This window comes from Hibiscus syriacus, unplaced genomic scaffold (assembly GCF_006381635.1).
Source record: "Hibiscus syriacus cultivar Baekdansim isolate YM2019G1 unplaced genomic scaffold, ASM638163v2 tig00111392_pilon, whole genome shotgun sequence".
Lineage (NCBI taxonomy): Eukaryota > Viridiplantae > Streptophyta > Magnoliopsida > Malvales > Malvaceae > Hibiscus > Hibiscus syriacus.
Window position 1 is genome coordinate 2037695 of NW_024063078.1, and position 20397 is coordinate 2058091.

At 35.6% G+C, this 20397-nt stretch overlaps 2 protein-coding genes and 2 pseudogenes across 2 annotated transcripts; 3 read left to right on the forward strand and 1 right to left on the reverse strand.

The window, feature by feature from the left end:
* Positions 1–200: 200 nt before the first annotated feature.
* Positions 201–4317, forward strand: LOC120160615 (annotated as a pseudogene).
* Positions 4318–5896: 1579 nt separating this feature from the next.
* On the forward strand, positions 5897–7990 carry LOC120160211 (indole-3-acetic acid-amido synthetase GH3.17-like). The gene is made up of 4 exons (XM_039170626.1): positions 5897–6253; positions 6337–6438; positions 6514–7313; positions 7408–7990. The coding sequence occupies exons 1-4, from the start codon at positions 5973–5975 to the stop codon at positions 7968–7970; spliced, it is 1746 nt and encodes a 581-aa protein (XP_039026557.1). The 5' UTR covers positions 5897–5972; the 3' UTR covers positions 7971–7990.
* A 530-nt stretch (positions 7991–8520) lies between these two features.
* Positions 8521–17301, forward strand: LOC120160216 (annotated as a pseudogene).
* A 2008-nt stretch (positions 17302–19309) lies between these two features.
* Positions 19310–20397, reverse strand: LOC120160198 (VQ motif-containing protein 19-like). The gene has a single exon (XM_039170615.1). It carries the CDS (start codon positions 20194–20196, stop codon positions 19444–19446), a length of 753 nt encoding a protein of 250 aa, XP_039026546.1. The 5' UTR covers positions 20197–20397; the 3' UTR covers positions 19310–19443.

Here is a 20397-nt window from a genome sequence, read left to right on the forward strand (position 1 = left end):
AGTTCTCAAACTATACCATTTTTCCCGAATAGGTGCCTACAATATTTTTTGGATCATTCATGTACTTAACGTTACAAACGTTACCACTTTAGGTGCTCGGGTCGTAACAACGTTAATTTTCTTCGTTAAGTGACACTTCACAATCTGATAATTTAAAAAAATAAAATTATATATTTTTTAAAAAGAAAACACATGAGGAGATGAACTTGTTTCAAAAGGATACGAGACAGGTTTTTATCAATGTGATTTTTTTAATTGTTTAGAGTGATTACAAGATAATATATGTTTAGAATTTTTTTAGTCATTAACAACGTACACACACTGCAAACACAATTATTTAAACTCGATATCTCTAAAGAGAACAACACTCTTTTCTATTATTGACGTCACTTAATATATTAAATTTATAATATATAATTAAAACTAAAAAATATTAACAAAGTTTACTGTTTCTGTCCATGTTCTTCAGAAAAACACCACCACATTAAAATGGAAGTTCAAATAATCTACTCAACCACATTAAAATGAAAATTTCAAAATATCTTAATCAATCACATTCATGAAATTTATTATTTTTTCTTTTATCGTTAACAAAGTAAAAATATTTTTCTCTTTTATGAGTTTGATTTGATTTTTCACCAACTTATAATTTCATTAAGTAGAATTTCTTAATCAAAATCTTTTTTTTTGGATAGGATTTCTTAATCTAAATCTAAGAACGCAGCAAAAAAAAAAAAGTCTCATACGACTTCACTCTAGACATAATAAAAAAAATTTGTGGCTTTACAATAATATTTATATATATACAAATACATCATTTATACTTTATCATAAATCTTATTATTTTTCGTTTATAATTTCTTTTCTAATGAAAAATTAGGATATTTTTTCTTATTTTCTTCAGGATTGGATTTGACGATTCCCTCTCTAATTAACATTTATTTAATTATATTTATCCATACTTCATTGATGGACACTTACAATCATTGAAGATATGTTACAATTCAGTGTTGATAAATTCAATTTGTCAATATACGTAATTGTTATATGTATTTTTATATTAGTGCTGATATTATTTATCATTTACTATCGATAATAATATTTATTTGTATATATTATTTTTTTAATCGTACACTCTTATAAATTTATTGTATTTTCTATCTCTCTCCTTGAATGGTTTTATTTTAATTTTTTTAGTAATTAATATATGTACTATGATAGTTTAAATAAAATGACCTGTTAATATAATTGATATCCTGTTACTTAAAATAATAAACATAAACACCCACGTAAATATATACCTCAAAAGGGCTTTCTAAAGCCGCAAACAGAGAGGTGTTATCATTAGCAGACAAGAAACTACAGGTTGGTTCTAATCGCAACTACAGATGACTACGAAGATGGATTGACGATGATAGAGGAAAATACCACCAACGCTCACCAAATCCAAGACCAGGTTTTGCAGCAAATACTGGAGAGGAATGCTGGGACTGAGTATCTAAGTCGATTCATCAATGGCCAGACTGGCAAGCAATGCTTCAAAACCAATGTTCCTATTGTCACTTATGAAGATGTTAAGCCCGACATCGATTGGATTGCCGACAGGGAGACATCCGCATCCTGGTAACCGAACCAGTCGTCGAGTTCCTTATGAGGTGCAAAATTATTGTCTCTTTTGTTTTATTATTTAAATTTTCTTGCTATGTTGCCTAGTTCGTACTAAGTCAATCCCTGTTTGATTATTTGCAGGACTGGAACTTCAGGAGGGTTGCCCAAGTTAATACCTGTGACGGCTGAATTTCATGATCAAACGGCTCTTTGTTTTACCCTCATGAGATCTGTGATGAACAAGTAAGAATTTAAATAAGGAAAAATATGTCCATATGATCCATGTCACTGTCATAGTTGAGCACAAACCAAAAACTGACTGGTTCATGTTTATTCAGACAATTTGGTTGCCTGGACAAACCCGGCAAAAGAATGCAAGTTTGGTTTGCCAAACCGGAGACTGAAACTACCGGAGGTTTCAAGGCAAGAACTTTTCTAACAAGTACGTTGAAGAATAGCTGGTTTACAACCAACGTTTCCAAGATTTGCACAAGCCCCTTTGAGATAATGTTTTGTTCGGACAACAAGCAGTGCATGTTCTGTCAATTACTACTTGGTTTAATACAGCGTGACGAGGTCATTTCGGTGGGCTCGACCTTTGCAATCGTTGTGCTAAGAGCTATCAAATTTTTAGAAGATCACTATGAAGAGTTATGCTCCAACGTAAAAACAGGTCGACTTAGGATTGGATCACTGATTCAGGCTGCAGAAATGCGGTCTCCTTGATCCTGAAGCCTAATCCTGAACTGGCCGATTTGATCCAAAACATATGTAGTTGTAAAGCATGGGAAGGAATACTCAAAAAGCTTTTGCCTAAAGCTAAGGTTATTGATGCCATTACTACAGGATCTATAAGCCAATACGTTGAAACACTTGAATTCTACAGCGGAGGGCTGCCTATAGTGTTGAATGTTCATATGTGCTCAGAAGTCATTTGTGGTATCAATTTAGAGCCTCTGAGCAAACCTTTTGATGTCTCTTACACGTTTCTCCCTAACATGGCTTACATAGAATTCCTCCCTGTCAACAAAGACGGTACGGCGATGTCTGAACAGAGTCAGTTTAACGGTGAACCTGTGGATCTTGTAAATGTGAGGCTTGGTCAATATTATGAGTTACTTGTCACAACTTTTGCGGGTAAAGTCTCACCATAATAACCTTAGTATGCGGTTGCGATGAACTTAAAAACCCTTAGGTGGCGTTTGATTCGCTAGAATGTTTATGAGGGAATTGAAATCTGTGAAGGAATTTGAATATGTAGGAATTAGAATTTGAATTTGAAACCTGTTTGGTTGGTACGAAATTGAATTAGAATCCAATTCCATATTCTATTTGGTTTGCAGACATGTCAGATGAATTTGATTTCAGTAATGTAAAATGACATAATTGTCCTTCTTATTTTTTTTGCTTAATTTTAGTTTGTTTTATAACTTACATGTAGCAATATATTATAAAATTTTAAAAAATATTAAAATTTCATTTTATTGATTGATTATTCATTTCAATAAATTATAAAAATCATAACTTAAAATCATCCCAATTAGGAATGGCCATGGGTCGGGTTTTTGGTCCACCCGACCCGACCCGAGAACAAGGGAACCTCCACCCGAGACCCGACCCGACCAAAATAAAGTTTCACCTGACCCGACCCGAATATATGAATTAGAAACCCGACCCGAAATAATAAAAAAATTATTTTTATTCAATAAAAACAGTGACTTAATTGAAAATATATATATATAGAGGGGTATTATTGTAATTATTCCTAAATATATAAGGCAAAATTATATATTTTTTCGGGTCGGGTATTTTTCACCCTAAACCCGACCCGAATATCACACTTAAAAAAGCTCGACCCGAATATTACACTTAAAAAAACCCGACCCGAATACCAAAAGATTGATGAGGGTAGTATGGTTAAATTTCACATTCCCTCATCCAAAGAATTTCAATTCATCATGTTATGGATGTAATTTACTTTCCCTCCCTTGATGGAATTGGATTCCAATTTCTCCTTTGAAAACTTGAACTAAATATGGGAAAGTGATGGAATTGGATTCCAATTCCCCCTAATTCCAAGGGATTCCAACGAATCAAACGCCACCTTATAATGTTGCGGTTGCAAATTAACTGTTGATTTTTGATTCAGGGTTATATAGATATAAGGTTGGAGATATTCTTAAGGTGACTGGTTTCCACAATAACGCACCTCAATTTCGATTTGTAGAGAGAAAAAACATAATTCTAAGCGTCGAGTCTGATAAAACGAGTGAATCGGATCTCTTAAAGGCGGTGATGGAAGCAAAGACTCTTCTCGATCCGCTCGGGTTCATCTTGATATGGTACACTAGCTATGTTGATACATCTTTGATACCGGGTCACTATGTCATATTTTGGGAGCTTATGGCAAAAGAAGGCGACAACGATACCAAAGAGCTCGATCCAATGATAATGGCGGAATGTTGCTATAAAATGGAGGAGTCGTTGGGTTTTATATACAAAATTTATAGGAAGGAGAATGCAATTGCAGCATTGGAGATTAGGGTGGTAAAACAAAGAAGTTTTGAAGCATTAATGGATTATTATGTGACCCAAGGAGCTGCTTTGAGTCAATACAAGGGACCTACTTGCATTAAATCTAAAGATGCTCTTAAAATTTTAGACTCCACGGTGATAGCAAAGTTTTCTAGCCCAAGAAAACCAACGTAGTAACTTGTAGTTTTCTTCCCCTAAAGAAGTATGTTTTGTGTGCTAAATATATAACGAAATTTATATTGTGTTATACATTTAGGCTTTGTTTGGTATAAAAGTTAAAAAAAATCTTAATTAACAAAATTTTCATCTTTCATATCAGATAAAGTCTTAGTTCGAATTGTTAATTTGTGATATTATAGTTTTTGTGTGCATGATTATGTGTATTAAGCACTTGTTAAGAGACCGTATCCAAGGTCTTTTATGAATACGTTGTTTACTTGGGTGTTATGTTAATCACAGTACATCTGAAGATATTTTAAATTTATTTTTATAAAAACAAAATTCAAGGTAAATTTCACTCAATTATTTTTATGGTTCTGTTTTAAACACCTAATTTTTTTTAAATCATATATAAATTTATATTTTTATTTCGTTTTTATCATTTATTGTTAAAAAATAAATAAAACTGTTAATGTGATATTTTTAATTAAATTGATAGTTTGCTTTCATTGAGGTATCGTATTCTAGTGCTCATGTTGAGTAAATAATCCGATCAATGACGGATCAGATCTGGTTTATGGGCTGAATAATTTAATTATACATTATTTTACCCTCAAATAAAATTATAATAATAGTAACGGTGGAAGCGTGAATATATTTAAGGGTAAATCATATAAATGACCACTGAAGTTTAAATAAATTTCTCTTTTCTTTATTGATGTTTCAAAATTAATGATTTAGTCATTAATGCAATCAATTCATAACAAACAAGTCTCTCCACCGTTAACAGTGTAACAAAATGGTGATGTGGTATGTCAAGCCGGCTGACTTGACATCGTTTGACCGCACGGGACAATAATTTTGATGGGTGTTTGATTCTTCCTTTTTAAAGAGACCACAATCCCTCGATACATGTTCTTTGAAATGCTTTGCAGAACAACGGGGACCGATTTAAATTTAAGAAATGGCGTAGGGTGGTTATGCAGGCACCCAATATTCCAATTGAGTAAGCCGATCAAGAAGACACGAAATCTAGGGATTGTAAATAATGGAAGAGGTGAATGGTGAAGTGTCTATGTGTTGCTTGTTGATCATTAGGTGAATGGTGACTGATGATTATGTACTACTGTGCATTATAATGGTGTAGTTCTCATTGGTTGATTAAAATTGATATATTCTAGGCACAAACTAACTTATCTCAGTGAATAAAAGAATCGTCGTTGTTCCTAGAGGTCATAGATTTGAACACCAGAGACTGTAAGGGTGATTGGGTTTTTATTGTTAAATATAAGATACCTTTATTCGATAACAATATATATAGAAAATTACTAATATGAAAATGCTAATAATTTTAAGAAATAAAAACCAACACCCTCTAAAGTAGTGGACTCTCTCTACTTGAAGCCCAAATATCAGAGTTCATTTTGATACTATCATCCATGTCCTCCAAAATATTGCAAATTGCTTGAACTTATCCTATATTTCCATTTAAATATATTCACGTTTTCCACTATTACTATTATTTTAATCATATTTGCGGGTTACGTATAATTAAATTATTCAGCTAAAACCTGATCTGGTCTGTCATTGATAGGATCATTTCATCCGTTCTAAGGTCGCAAACAGTGAGGTGTCAAAATTTTCAGACAAGAAACTGCAGTTTGGTTTTAATGGCAACTACAAATGACTACGAAGATGGATTGAAGATGATAGAGGAACTAACCACCAACGCTGAGCAGATCCAAGAACAGGTTTTGCAGCAAATACTGGAAAGAAATTCTCGAACAGAGTATCTAAGTCGATTCATGAATGGCCAAACTGACAAGCAATGCTTCAAAACCAATGTTCCTATTGTCACTTATGAAGATGTTAAGCCCTACATCGGTCGGATTGCTGACGGTGAGACATCGAACATCCTTGTAACCGAACCAGTCGTCGAGTTTCATACGAGGTGCAAACTTATTGTCTCTTTTTCTTGTTATTCTTGATATGTTCCTAGTTCGTACTAAGTGAATCCTGATTGATTATATTCAGCACTGGAACTTCAGGAGGGTTGCCCAAGTTGATGCCTGTGACGGCTGAAATTCATGATCAAACGACTCTTTGTTTTACCCTCTTGAGATCTCTGATGATCAAGTAAGAATCTGAGTTCCTATATATATATTTGATCTTCTTAATTTAAGCTAGCAACCCTTGTTCGCGTTTATTCAGACAATTTGGTGACTTGGACAAAACCGGCAAAAGATTGGCACTTTTTTTCGCCAAACCAGACACTGAAACTGCTTCCGGCATCAAGAAAAGAACTGTTCTAACAAGTATATTGAAAGATCCTGGGTCTAGAGCCGCCGTTTTTAAGCTTTACACGAGCCCCATTGAGGCAGTCTTTTCTTCAGACAACAAGCAGAGCATGTTCTGTCAATTACTCATCGGTTTAACACAGCGAGATGATGTCGTTTCAGTTGGCTCGACCTTTGCAACCGTTGTGCTAAGAGCTATCAAGTTCTTAGAAGATCACTATGAAGAGTTATGTTCCAACATAAAAACAGGTCGACTTAGCAATTGGATCACCGATGCAGGCTGCAGAAATGTGGTCTCGTTGATCCTAAAGCCTAATCCCGAACTGGCGGATTCGATCCAATGTATATGTAATTGTAAATCATGGGAAGGAATACTCAAAAAGCTTTGGCCTAAAGCCAAGCTTATTGATGCCATTGCTACGGGATCTATGAGCCAATACGCTGAAACACTAGAATTCTACGGCGGAGGGCTCCCCATAGTGTCGACTGTTTATATTTGCTCAGAAGCCGTTTGTGGTATCAATTTAGAGCCTCTGAGCAAACCTTTTGATGTCTCTTACACGTTTCTCCCCAACATGGCTTACTTCGAATTCCTCCCCGTCAACAAAGACGGCACAACGACGTCCGAACAGATTCCGTTTAACGGCGAACCTGTAGATCTTGTAAATGTGAGGCTTGGTCAATATTATGAGTTACTTGTCACAACTTTTGCAGGTACAATTTCCTATCTTGTAGATGAAAAGTTTAATTATAATGATATACAATCTCTTTTATTATACTATTGACTCCTTTTTAAAACTTTTTACAGGATTATATAGGTATAAAGTTGGAGATATTCTTATGGTGACTGGTTTCCGCAATAATGCACCTCAGTTCCAATTTGTAGAGAGGCGAAACATAATTCTAAGTGTGGATACGGATAAAACGAGTGAATCGGATCTCATAAAAGCAGTGACAGAAGCGAAGACTCTTCTTGAACCGTTTGGATTCATCTTGAGATCGTACACTAGCTATGCTGATACATCTGCTATACCAGGCCACTATGTCATATTTTGGGAGCTTATGGAAAAAGAAGACGTCGACAATACCAAAGACCTCGATCCGATGATAATGGTGGAATGTTGCTGTAAAATGGAAGAGTCGTTGAGTTTAACATATAAAATCTATAGGAGGGAGGATTCAATTGCAGCATTGGAGATTAGGGTGGTGAAACAAGGAAGTTTTGAAGCATTAATGGATTACTATGTGTCCCAAGGAGCTGCTTTGAACCAATACAAGGGATCTAGTTGCATTAAATCTAAAGATGCCATAAAAATTTTAGACTCCAGAGTAATAGCGAGGTTTTTCAGCACCAAGAAACCATTGTATTAAGTTGTAATTTTAGGCATTAATAGAAGGTGAAATGTCATTGTACTCGTTTTAAAATTTGAGTTAAAGATAATTATATATGTAATGTATTATTAATAATTAAAAGAATTTTAAACTCCATAACCATAGCAAGACTATGAGCAACTCCATTTCTCTGAACTGAGAATAGATTTAGAAAATCCAAACAATTTTCTATCGTTCAACATTATTTATTTCATCATTTGAACAAGAAACAACGAAACTCTAAACTGAGTTCATTTAGGTGCTCAAGGATGTAGAGGTTTATACCTCAAATTGAAGTGTGATTATAAAAGTTCAGGCTTTGCTCATCCAAGCTTACCATTCTTATATTCACTCTTACCTTAAACGAATCAAATCAAAACATGTCCAACACAAACTGTCTTGCCCCACTTCTGAATTGAGATTGAATGAGAAAAAAATTACACCCGAAGCTTTATTCTTTAGAGGGCATAATTTAAAGCACCCGCAAAACACTTGCTTCTTTTTTTATTTATTTAAAGATTCCTGCTTTTTTTTTGGTTCTAGCCATTAATATACACACGCAAAGAGGGTTTTTTTTTTTGTGATTGGTATTATAAACGGAGGCTCTAAAATGGGGAGTATTTCACAAGCTTATTTAGATAGCCAAGCAGTGAAGGAGGCGAGATCTTCGATATCTGAGCTTTGCCGCCAGTTCTATAGCCTTGGATGGGTCTCTGGAACAGGTGGCAGCATCACCTTGAAGGTCCACGACAGTTCTATCGCTAAGCCTCAGCAACTCATCCTCATGTCCCCTTCTGGTAACTATTCCTCAATCATCAATCAATCAAACAATCATCTTTTCTTTTCGATGTTCTTTTGATTTCTGAATATTTAGTATTGGAACTCAAATCTGTGTGTTTTGAACATTTTAATGTGGGGTCTTAGATAGCTGGATCAATGTTTTTGTAGCTTAATCATTAGTTTTTTAACAAGATTTTCTTGGTTCTCGGTCCTGAGTATTTGTTATTGAAGCTAAAAGCTGTCTTTTGTAATGATTTATTCGGGAAGATTGATCGTTTGTTCATGATATTGTAGCTGAATTAACTATTTTTAACTTCTTTATTTCTAGGTTTTGTTATTTTAGCTTAAATTTTATTTTATTGTTCTTTTAGCTTCTGTTTAGGTCATTCATGCTCAAAATTTTTACTTTATTATTATTATTAATCAATAGGGTTTAATAACCTAGCTGTTTGCTGATTAGCCCACTTATTTGTTTTCTTTACACACTTGCTTTTGGATATTAATTATTCAAGCATGACTGACTCTGATATCTGGGATATGGTAAACATACCTCAAACTTCCCCCTTTTTATGGCCTTTTTGGGTACTTGGTATATGCTTTTCAAGCCTAAATGAATCCGAATATTGATTTTAGTCCATACGAGTCTAATTATCTTCCAACATCCTTTTTTTCCCCATTAAGAATTTACAGTCTGATACCTTGTAGATAGAACTTTTCATTTACAATCTGTTCTCCATATGTTGTCGTTCATCTCCAATTGCATGTTTGTTTATTTCTTTGCATTCTTCTGATTGCTGGAATATTGTTGTTTAAGAGTTACTGTTCGTATTCTCTTCTACAATATAGCTTCATTATGGATTTGTGACTGGGTGCTTTGATAGGTGTCCAAAAGGAGAGAATGGAACCGGACATGTATGTATTATCAGGGGATGGGGCTATAATATCTTCACCTTCTCCAAAGCCGTGCCCTCATAAGCCTCCTAAGTGCTCTGATTGTGCTCCTCTTTTTATGAAGGTAATTATTATCTGTGTTTTTGTAGGAAAAACATACAAAAGAAATTACTGTTGGATTGAAATCGTAACAAAGCCAGGTGTGTTTGTTTTGGTGCAAAAACTGATTAAAGATCCCTGTTGCAAATCAACAACCGGCAGATTTGGTTCTCATCTAGTTTAGGTGCCCTTGATCATATCGTAACTTACAATTAGTAGGGTGAGTTATGCATGCGGAACTTATACCCAATTACGATCTTTTGATGTATATTCTTGCACTTGTTGCAGCTAAAATTGTTAAAGTTTACATTGGTAAAAGTGAATCCTCTTTGTTACTTCATCTGATGCATTCTAAAACTCATTAACTACATAATTTTTTTTGTTCTTTTACCCAAAGGTTAGCCGCTGATTATTTGGTTTGGTTAAGGAGTCAAAGTAGTCCTGTTATGTCTCCATGTTATAATGTTGATGAATTATCCATGACAGATGTAACCAAATCAGCATTTAATGGCATGCCGCCTCCATTTTTATGTTTCGAGTTCTGTATTTATATTTAATGTTCTTTCTGCCTCATAATTCAGGCATATCATATGCGTAATGCTGGGGCTGTTATCCACAGTCATGGAGTAGAATCCTGTCTTGTAACAATGATTGATCCACATTCGAAAGAGTTTCATGCAAGTTATTGTTTTGTAATATTATTCTAGGGTGTGTTTCTCGCTATTTCTCACCTTTAATTTCCTTCTTTTCTGCTAGACATCTGTGTTTCTTTTAGTGATTGATTTACTTTTTCTGTTTTGGATGTTTGCAGATCACTCACATGGAAATGATAAAAGGAATCCAGGGACATGGTTACTATGATGAACTTGTGATCCCAATAATTGAGAACACAGCCTATGAAAACGAGCTAACGGATTCTCTCGCCAAAGCTGTATGTTTCATTTGCATTAATCTTGTTAATAGATAGATTATGAGACAGGTTTTATAATGATCATAAAATGTTATGTAGCGGAATGAGATTATCAAATATTCTATATCAACGAAGACCACTTCGCTAATGAGAACATATTGTCTACACTCCATTGCAGTCCATTTCAATCAAATTTATCCACGCATAACATTGCTTTTGCTCAATTGAAGTCTACTTCATTTTTTTTTCAGATTGAAGCCTATCCTAAAACAACAGCTGTGCTTGTGTGCAATCATGGCATATATGTATGGGGAGACTCGTGGATCAGCTCTAAAACTCAGGTTCGTTGAACTTATGTATATAATTGAGTTCCAACTGGGGAAATTTCAGAATGTGTATCTGGAGCCCCTCTCTCATGGGCTTTACTGCAGCTTACAAATGCCAAAAGTATTTTCGTATGCATATGAATTAGAATATAATAACAAGATTAAAATGTAAGACCTCCATTAAAAGTTGATGCTCCTCCCTAGTAAGATAGAGATTCTTACATGTTGCATCAGTCGTATTTTGTTTCTTACTATTTCAGGCTGAATGTTACCACTACCTATTTGATGCTGCTATTAAATTACATCAACTAGGCTTTGACTGGTCTACTCCAGATCATGGCCCCATTCGGAGTGTTAAAGGAGTTCCAGGTGTCGACTGTAATGTGTCTAAAAAGGCTAGGACAATGGATTCAAATTGTAACTTGAAGCCGTTACCTGTAAGAATTTTGCAAATTCTCCCTTCAGTTTGTTAAATTCAGAACTTTTGCAACGACAATGTGCCCCCTCTCACAAAAAATTTCATATGGGGAACTGTCTTTTAACTTGAATGGATGAATGACGTATTGGTAGACTCTGCTTTTTTCATTGCTGAACAAGAAGATTGTTACATTCTTTCGTCAGAAATACACACTCCTTTACGGTTTGTTCTGTTGCAGCGTTGCATTGTCCTTGACATTGAAGGAACCACTACTCCTATTTCATTTGTAACGGACGTTCTCTTTCCTTATGCCTGAAACAATGTTTGGAGGCATTTATCTGCAACATATGCTAGTGCTGAATCCCAGGAGGATATTAAGTTATTTCGTTCTCAGGTAAGATTTTTCTTTTGACCTTTGAACCTCTTATTATATTATGCTGTCATCATGATACAATCTTTCGGCTTTGCTTTCTTGAAGCAATTATTCTTAATATATTATAGGAAAGAACTGAATTTAACAGTTACGCCACCATGGAGATTAGGGTGATCAAAGAACTTGATATTGACTCCTAAATTAGATGTCTATATTGAATACATAATGGGTTTTCTGCAGGTTGAAGATGACTTGAAGCAAGGTGTTATTGGCGCTGTACCTATCCCCTCAGAGGATTCAGGAAAAGAGGAGTTGATTGCAGCGTTGGTTGCTAATGTGGAAGCAATGATAAAAGCTGATCGAAAAATCACTGCCTTGAAGCAATTGCAAGTAAGAAAAATGAACTCAAAGAAAATATATTTTTAAAGCTTACTGTTGGGATGAGCTAATACATGAAGCAAAATAGGGCCATATATGGCGAACTGGATTAGAGAACAAGGTAGAGCACAAGGTTCTTAACCTTGAGGTCGTGGGATCGAGTCCTACGGAGGACATTTCATAATTCGGAGGTCTCTTACGGAAGCTGCTCTTAACTTAGTGTTGGGGTAGCCTACTATCTTACCTCCCCTTACCTCATACATATGGGAAAAAGGGACAGCCATTTGGATTAGAGAACAATGAACTCAAAGGCATAGTTTTTGATGATGTAGCAGAAGCTCTTGAAAGTGGCATGCTTCGGGTGTGAAGGTATCTTGCATATTTCATTTACTCGAGTTTATTTTCCGAATGAAGTTTCGCACTCCATATTTGTAAAGCCTACTCACTAAACAAAGCAGTCATGAATTACAATCTATTACCACAGAAACAGGATGATTTCTCTTATTTCTTAGAAGACTTGCATATCAATTACGAAAAACGAAGCATATCCTCATATATGTTAAAGAGTGTCTAACCTTGTAGCTCTCTCCCTCTCCATAATCCCTTTTTGAAATGATCAGTAATCCTTAATTATGCTTTGAATTACCGATGTCTGTCTATATTTGTCATTCACACTCAAGTTCGAGTAACTTAGCTCCTTGACCTCTTGAATATTTACTGGAAGTTCAATTTCAATGTTAACCACTGCTTCCTTTTTTCACCACAGGTATACATATATTCCAGTGGTAGCAGATTGGCTCAGAGGCTTCTCTTTGGAAATACAAAATTTGGTGATTTGAGAAAGTATTTATCTGGATATTTCGACACTGCAGTGGGGTAAATTCACAATTTTCGTAGTTGCTTCCGTTCTTATCACTCAAATTTAATTCAAGGTAACACTTTATTTTGCCTTCCTTGCTTGCAGAAACAAGAGAGAAATACGCAGTTACGTTGAAATAAACGAGACCTTGGGTGTTGACAAGCCATCTGAGATACTATTTCTGACCGATATCTATCAAGAAGCCATTGCTGCAAAAGCTGCAGGTATTGTACTGCTCCTTTTTTTTTTCCTTTTTGCTTTTCAACAGTGAATGCCAGATTACAAAAATCATGGGTTCCACTTCATTTCTTGTTTTTCTCTATGTCCATATTTCGAGACCCTGTTTGATTCCTGGTTCAGTCTATAAAGTTTTACACCAAAATAAATGATAAGTACTATTTTCCATGTTCCTTTCTTTGTTGTTGGTTTGTCTGTTTGTTTTTTCCCCCCTTCAATATGCCGTACTGTTAAAAGAGAATCCGAACCATAGCAATTCGATAAACAACACTTACCATAACGAAAATGTAGTAAATTTCTCTTCACTTCCTTGCATAAGTTGTCGAAGGAACATGTAACTTGAAAGTTTGGTTGTTCTGTAGATCAGTTTCCGATATCAGTGTTACTCAAACTAGAACATTAAGGCAATTTATACATATCTTATTCTTATATTAATGATTCTCCATGTCCTAGGTTTGGAGGCTATAATCTCTATCCAGCCGGGGGAACGGTCCTCTTCCCGAGTTTTGTACAGCAGAGCCAACTAAATTCTGAAAACCTTCTTCATCCATCAAATAACTAAATAACCTGAATGGTTTTTTACCCCAACTAACACCACCATTCTCAAGAAAAATGACATTGTGATCTGATATAGCCTTGGGTAACAAATACTGTATAGTCTCAGGAAAGGCTTCCAAGAAATCTACCAAATTGGCGATCAAGGAATGGGTAGGGAATAGAGATCAATACCCAGCTGTAGAAATTGCAGAATTAGAAAGGAATATCCACTTCGCAGAGGATAATTTCCAGCAAATGCAAGACTATAATGGTTGTGAAAAAGCTGCAGAATTGAGGACTATGAGAACAGAATTATGGAAGCTTTATAAATTGAAGAACAGATTTGGTTTCAAAATTCGAGATCAAAATGGGTGCAAGCAGGGGATCGTAATACAAGATTTTTCCATGCATGTGCTTCAATCAGGAGAAGGAGGAATTTTTTGAGTGTTCTAAATATCAATGGAGAGGTTATTCAAGATCCAACTATCATAAAAGATACTGTTAAGGACCATTTTTTTGGAATCTATAATTCTAAGTCTACTTTGGAAGTTGAAGATTTGAAGCTGAATTTTTCCAGAATTTCTGGGGAGCAAAGTGTGTTTTTGGAAAGAGAATTTACAGAGGAAGAAATTTGGGAAACTCTTCAATCGTGTGATAGCAATAAAGCTCCCGGACCGGATGGATTAAATATGGGGTTTTTCAAGAGATTTTGGTCTATTCTAAAGGTCGTCAAATACTGGATTGCTCTCTTATAGCTAATGAGGTAGTTGATTTTTGGAGGAAGAAATGGCTTAAAGGATGTCTGTTTAAAGTGGACTTCAGAAAGGCCTATGATACTGTGGATTGGTCCATTCTCTTTACGGTTATGGAGAAAATGGGATTTGGCTTCAGATGGAGGAGTTGGATCAGACAATGTGTAACAACAGTCTCAATTTCAGTTTTGATTAATGGGGTCCCTTCTCAGGAATTCTCTATGGCAAGGGGTCTCCGTCTGGGCTGCTCTTTATCTCCTATGCTTTTCAACTTGGTTGGGGAACTTCTAAACTTACTGCTTTCAAAAGCAGTATCTGAGGGACTGTTTTCTGGACTGCAATTTGGAAGAAATGAGACGGCTTTTAATTTATCTCATCTGCAATTTGCAGATGACTTAATTATTTTCTGTGGAGCTTCGAAGAATCAGATTTTAAATGTTAAGAGGGTCCTAAGAGTGTTTGAACTGATTTCTGGCCTTCAATTGAATTTGAAGAAAAACAGATTATTTGGTGTTAATACGGCAGTGGAGGAGGTTGAGGAGTGGGCCTCGTCTATTGGTTGTGCAGTTGGGAATTTTCCCTCTGAATATCTAGGTTTGCCTCTCGGTGCATCTAGGAATTCTTCCTCTCTTTGGGATCCGGTGGTTTTGCAATTTAACAAGAAGCTTGCAGGTTGGAAATCGAACACTCTTTCATTGGCAGGGAGGCTAGTCTTGATTAAATCGATTCTCTGTTCACTTTCAACCTACTATTTATCTCTGTTTAAAATTCCTTTCTCGGTCAATTCCAAACTCAATTCCATTATGTCAAAATTCCTATGGGGAGGTGGAACGGATAAAAACAAGATTCATTGGGTCAGCTGGTCCAATGTGTGCAAATCTAAAGAGGAGGGAGGTTTGGGAGTGTTGAATATTAGTAATATGAACAGAGCTTTATTGGGAAAATGGTCTTGGAGGTTTGCTAATGAAAGGAATGCTGTTTGGAGGAGGTTGATATGTTCAAAATACAATATGGATCCCTACTCTTTACTGTTCAATAGCAAGTTACCAGCTCAATCCTCTTGGATTTGGAGTTCAGTGGTTAATTCTCATTTTAAAGAAGACTCATTTGGCTCAAAATTTTGAAGTATGTGCAGAATTCAAGTTGGTTGTGGTTAGTTTATCTGTTTTTGGCAGGATAAATGGGCAATGGACTGCCCTCTTAAGGTCTCTTTCCCAAGGTTGTTTGCTATCTCTTCAAATCAGAGTGGTAAATTGATTGATTTCGGCGAGTTTAGTTCTCTAGGCTGGATTTGGAATATTTGATTGAGGAGGAATTTGGCTGATTGAGAATTTGAACAGTGGACTAATCTGATGACAATCATTTTTAATTTTTGCTTGTCTAAAGATGCCAGCGATGCTCTGATCTGGAAAGGGAAAGGGGATGGTGTTTATTCTGTTAATTCATGTGTGAAGATTTGTTCCTCGGTTTTCTAGGCGAACTCTTTTTGGAAGAAATTTTTGTGGAAAGGATTGGTGCCACCAAGGATTGAGACTTTTATGTGGCAGGTGGTCCTTCAAAAACTACCAGTGAGGACTGAACTGGCTAAAAGAGGGGTTTCGGATATTGTAGATCTTTCATGTCCTTTATGTAATTTGGTGGATGAATCCTCTTCACTTATTTCTCTCTTGTTTAGTCGTGTGGTCTTTGTGAAATAAATTTTTGCAGTATTGGAGTATCAGTTCGGTCTTTCATGGAAATGCGCAAAACTTTCTTCTAGCTTGGGAAGATCTAAATTCCGGTTCTACTATTTGGAACTTTATTCCGGCTGTTGTTATGTGGACTGTTTGGAAAGCTAGAAATGACATCGTCTTCGATAGAGGGAAGTTGGATCAAACTAATTTATTTTTCTTAGCTAGAGTAAGGCTTGCATCTTGGTTCCTAGCTAAGTTTGCAGATTCGGTCATTTCTTTGGATTCCCTTATCAGTGACCCTTCCCTTGGGGATTCATGTTTCCCTCCAAACAAATCAATTGTCTCTACCATCCCGTGGTCCCTGCCTCCTAAGGGCTTTGTTAAATTGAATGTGGATGCAGCTACTAGTTCTGACTGGAAGAGCAATGGAATTGCAGGCATCCTAAGGGATGAAGAAGGTTTACTTTTAGGTTCTTTTAAGACGGCTTCTGATCTAGGTCCACCTATTTTGATGGAATTAAAGGCTATTAAGGAGGGTTTAAATTTCTTTCACTCAGTGAGAGGAAGTATTAAGGGTCGGTTGATTATAGAATCAGATTGTAAAATGGTAGTGGATTGGATTAAGGATGGATCTTGTTGTCCTGTTGTCTATGCCTCCATTGTTAGGGAGGTAGCTGTTAAACTCAAAGAAGTCGAGGGAGTTATTAGATGAGTGGCTAGGACAGCCAATATTGAGGCTGATGGGTTGGTTAAGTCTGGTATTGGTTAATTTTTCTTTGTTGTTGGGATATCTTATTTTGGGTTTTTAGGTTGTTTGTAAGGGTTTTATTTTATTATTGTATTTTATGTATCTATATTAATAAAGTTTAAGGCACTCTTTTCCTCCTTCCTCCGATTTAAGAATTCAATATGAGTTCCTTAAATCATGAAGGAATTTTTTAATGAGGCCTCAATTCCTATAAAAAAAAACCATGGGTTCAAGACCATCAACTCTTTCTCAGATCTCTTATAGAAATTTTGTACTACTGTAATAATATCAACTGCAACAGTTCGTACACATAATAAATCACTGTCGGATGCAATGAATATTGGTTTTCTGCAAGTTCTGTTTGTTTGTGGATTCATTCTGAGCAATGGGAATAATTTCGATCCTGGGGAAGACAACTAATGTTTTCAGACAATCAAGTGTTGACACTTTTGTCACCCCATAAAGGATGTAAGGAGATATCTACCACACATTTTGTTATAATAAGTTTGCTGGTACAATATTGTCTCAGACAAAGAGGATTTGGTTTTCATTCTCAGATGATGAACCATCGGTGTCTGCTGTGAAACACAAGATCTCATGAATGTTTAAAAAATAGAGAATTTACTATGTCGGGAGACGTTCGAATCCAAAACTAAAGGTCAACCGATGATTTGATAACAACACAAAATCTTTCGACAGATAAACCAGCATCGGACACAGCTTTGATCATTTGGCTCAGGTTTGCAATAAAAAGCAGTAAATGCTGGAAACTAATGAAGTAGAAACTGCATGCATGCAGACACTTGTATATAATGAAGTTCAGTGGATAAAACAGTTCTCATTACTATTTTTATAAATGCTCTTCTGTACATACGTAAACGGGAAATATCTTTAAATTTTTGTTTTTCTGTATATATCTCTAATCAAATAAATAATTTGTTTGATTTTTGCTTACTTTTTCCCCTTATTAAATGTCTCTAAGAGAGCAAAAGCTAAAAGTATAGAAACTAGCCTAGAAATAGCTAACCAGAAGTTAGCCCAACTAAAAACCTGTTGGGATTACAAATTATGTTAATTCGATTCTTTATTTTATTATTATTTTAAAATATTCGTGCTTAATGTATATTTCTATAGGAAAAATATTTTTAAAAAAAGTAAATATTCATAGGTACGTATCTATATTTGACACTCGCTCTTATTCCGAGCAATGACTAAATAAACTTTTAGAAGGGAAAAGGTAAAAAACCCTACACGTTATCTGTTCATTTTTGTTTCTTTTTTCTTTTAAAACTTCATTTTCAACCATAATCATAAGAGAAGTCTCAACTTTTTCCACTTCAGCATGCTGAGTATGTTCCCATTTCTTAAGACCTCTGGCTAACTGATGCATCTAAGACAAGAAAATGATTTCACAGTTTCTTACAAGCCTTTGCCTCAAGTCTTTGATACCTAAAAACAAATGTTCCAGTATCAAAGTTTAACTGCTTTTTCAGCACAGCTAAAACAGATCAAACCAGACCAAAACTGGTTAGGGTTGTTAAGAAAAAGCAATCCAAGAAAAAGGGTAAACAAAACACAAAAGCAGCATTCTACTTAATATTATGGTGTAGAAAAGTGAGAAAAGATTAAGAGGATCCAATATTGTCACATCTTGTTTGATCCATTTTTTTCTCCTTTGTTATGGTGGGCCATTTTTAGTGATAGAAAAGCTTGACTATCATACTATTGTTGATTAACAACTGCAAAGTTTTTGGCTAATGAAAATGAATAGAGTTTACAAGGACAAATCACACTCTTACATAGTACAAGCAATTTACTAAAAGTTTCAAATTTTATTTTGAAAAACAAAATGCACCCAAAATTCATTCCCCTCCCCCCAGTGAATTGGACTCAGAAACAGACATCCTTGTAACACACCATGATGGTCCATTATTAAAACATGCCAGAAAGTATTCATTCTCCAGCTCACACCTCAGTCACTTTTTTTCTTCTTAGCAACAGAAATATATCTCATCTTTCTGATCTTTTGCTATATATAACTCAATTATCACAGAAAGAAATTGAATATTATTCTTAAACGGCAGTGTTCTTACAACAACTATAATGTCTGTAATAATCCTATAGTAAGAGTTTTACTTGGACTCATGGTATTAGTTTTCATTTCTGATGCCCTTTTTAGCTGAAAAGAGCTGCAAAGATTACATTAAAGCATGGAACACAATGCCACAACCACAAAGCAGAACAAAACTAAAGGAAAATGAAATGTTCATTATATGCAAAACACAAAGGATTAGTAGTAATTGTTATGGTTTTCAAGTAGCAGGTCGAAATCCAAGGATAAATGAAGGAAGAAGATGGTGAAAAGGAAGAGCATTACAATAATCAAAGGGGGATGAAATCATACAATTGAAGAAAGATCTTCATAACTTCGTTTTTTTTTCTTGACAAATCACTCTCAAACTAACATAATCATTTTCTTCTTCTTTGAATCCTTAAGAAGAGCCTGAAACTCTGGGAGAAGTAACCGGGAAGAGTGGCAAGAGCTGAGGCTCGGTGTCTCTAGGAGTTGACATGGGTGATGGATGCAAGTAAAAGCCTTTCTCAGCTATAGCTTTGTCTTCCTCAGATGAATTCCCTAAAGAAGGTGAAGACTTGTTGAAAGGGTCTTCATTTAATGGTGTAACCGGGCTAAGAGCTAGCTTTGGGAAGTCGAGCAAGCTCGGAGACAATATCTCGGCATTCCTCGGCGAATAAAAAGCTCCACCACCACCGTTGTTTGCAACACTAGAAGGCAGGAAAGTGTTGATCATCATGAGGTTGTTCTTCAGGTTACTGTTCCTCCTCTCGTAAAGCTTGAAATTTTGTTTCTTGGGTGAGTTTGTTTTCATGGGAGGAATGGGAAAAGATGATCTTGATGGTATTCCTTGATCTTGATGATGATGTTGTTGTTGTGTTGGAGGCTTCGAGGAAGCTTGTTTAGCAGTCTCCGATGAACCAGTGAGCATTTGGACAACCTGTTTGAAAGTAGTTGTGTCAGCTTGCACAAAGGTTGTTGAAGGGTTTGCCTCAGATCTGGAGATGGGGATCGGAGTTAAAGGTGGGGTGTGAATTTGGACAACCCCATTGCTGTTGCTGTTGTTGTTGGTTCCATTGCTATGCGGAGAATTCAAAGGAGATGAAGAAGACGATGACGATGGGAAGTTCAAGCTCTTGTTCTCTTGAACTAACCTTGTTGAATTCTCCATTGATGGGGTGATCTCTCTCTCTCTCACTTCTCAACACCCTGAAAGAGAAATTTTCTTGGGGTTTGTTTGGTTAAAGAGAAAAAAGAAAAAGAAAAAAAGAGAAGAGTGAAAAACAATGGTTGATTGCTGTTGAATATCAGAAAGGTTGCTTTGCTTGTTTATATGTATTTTTGTTTTCTTGTGTTGTGACAATGGCATTTG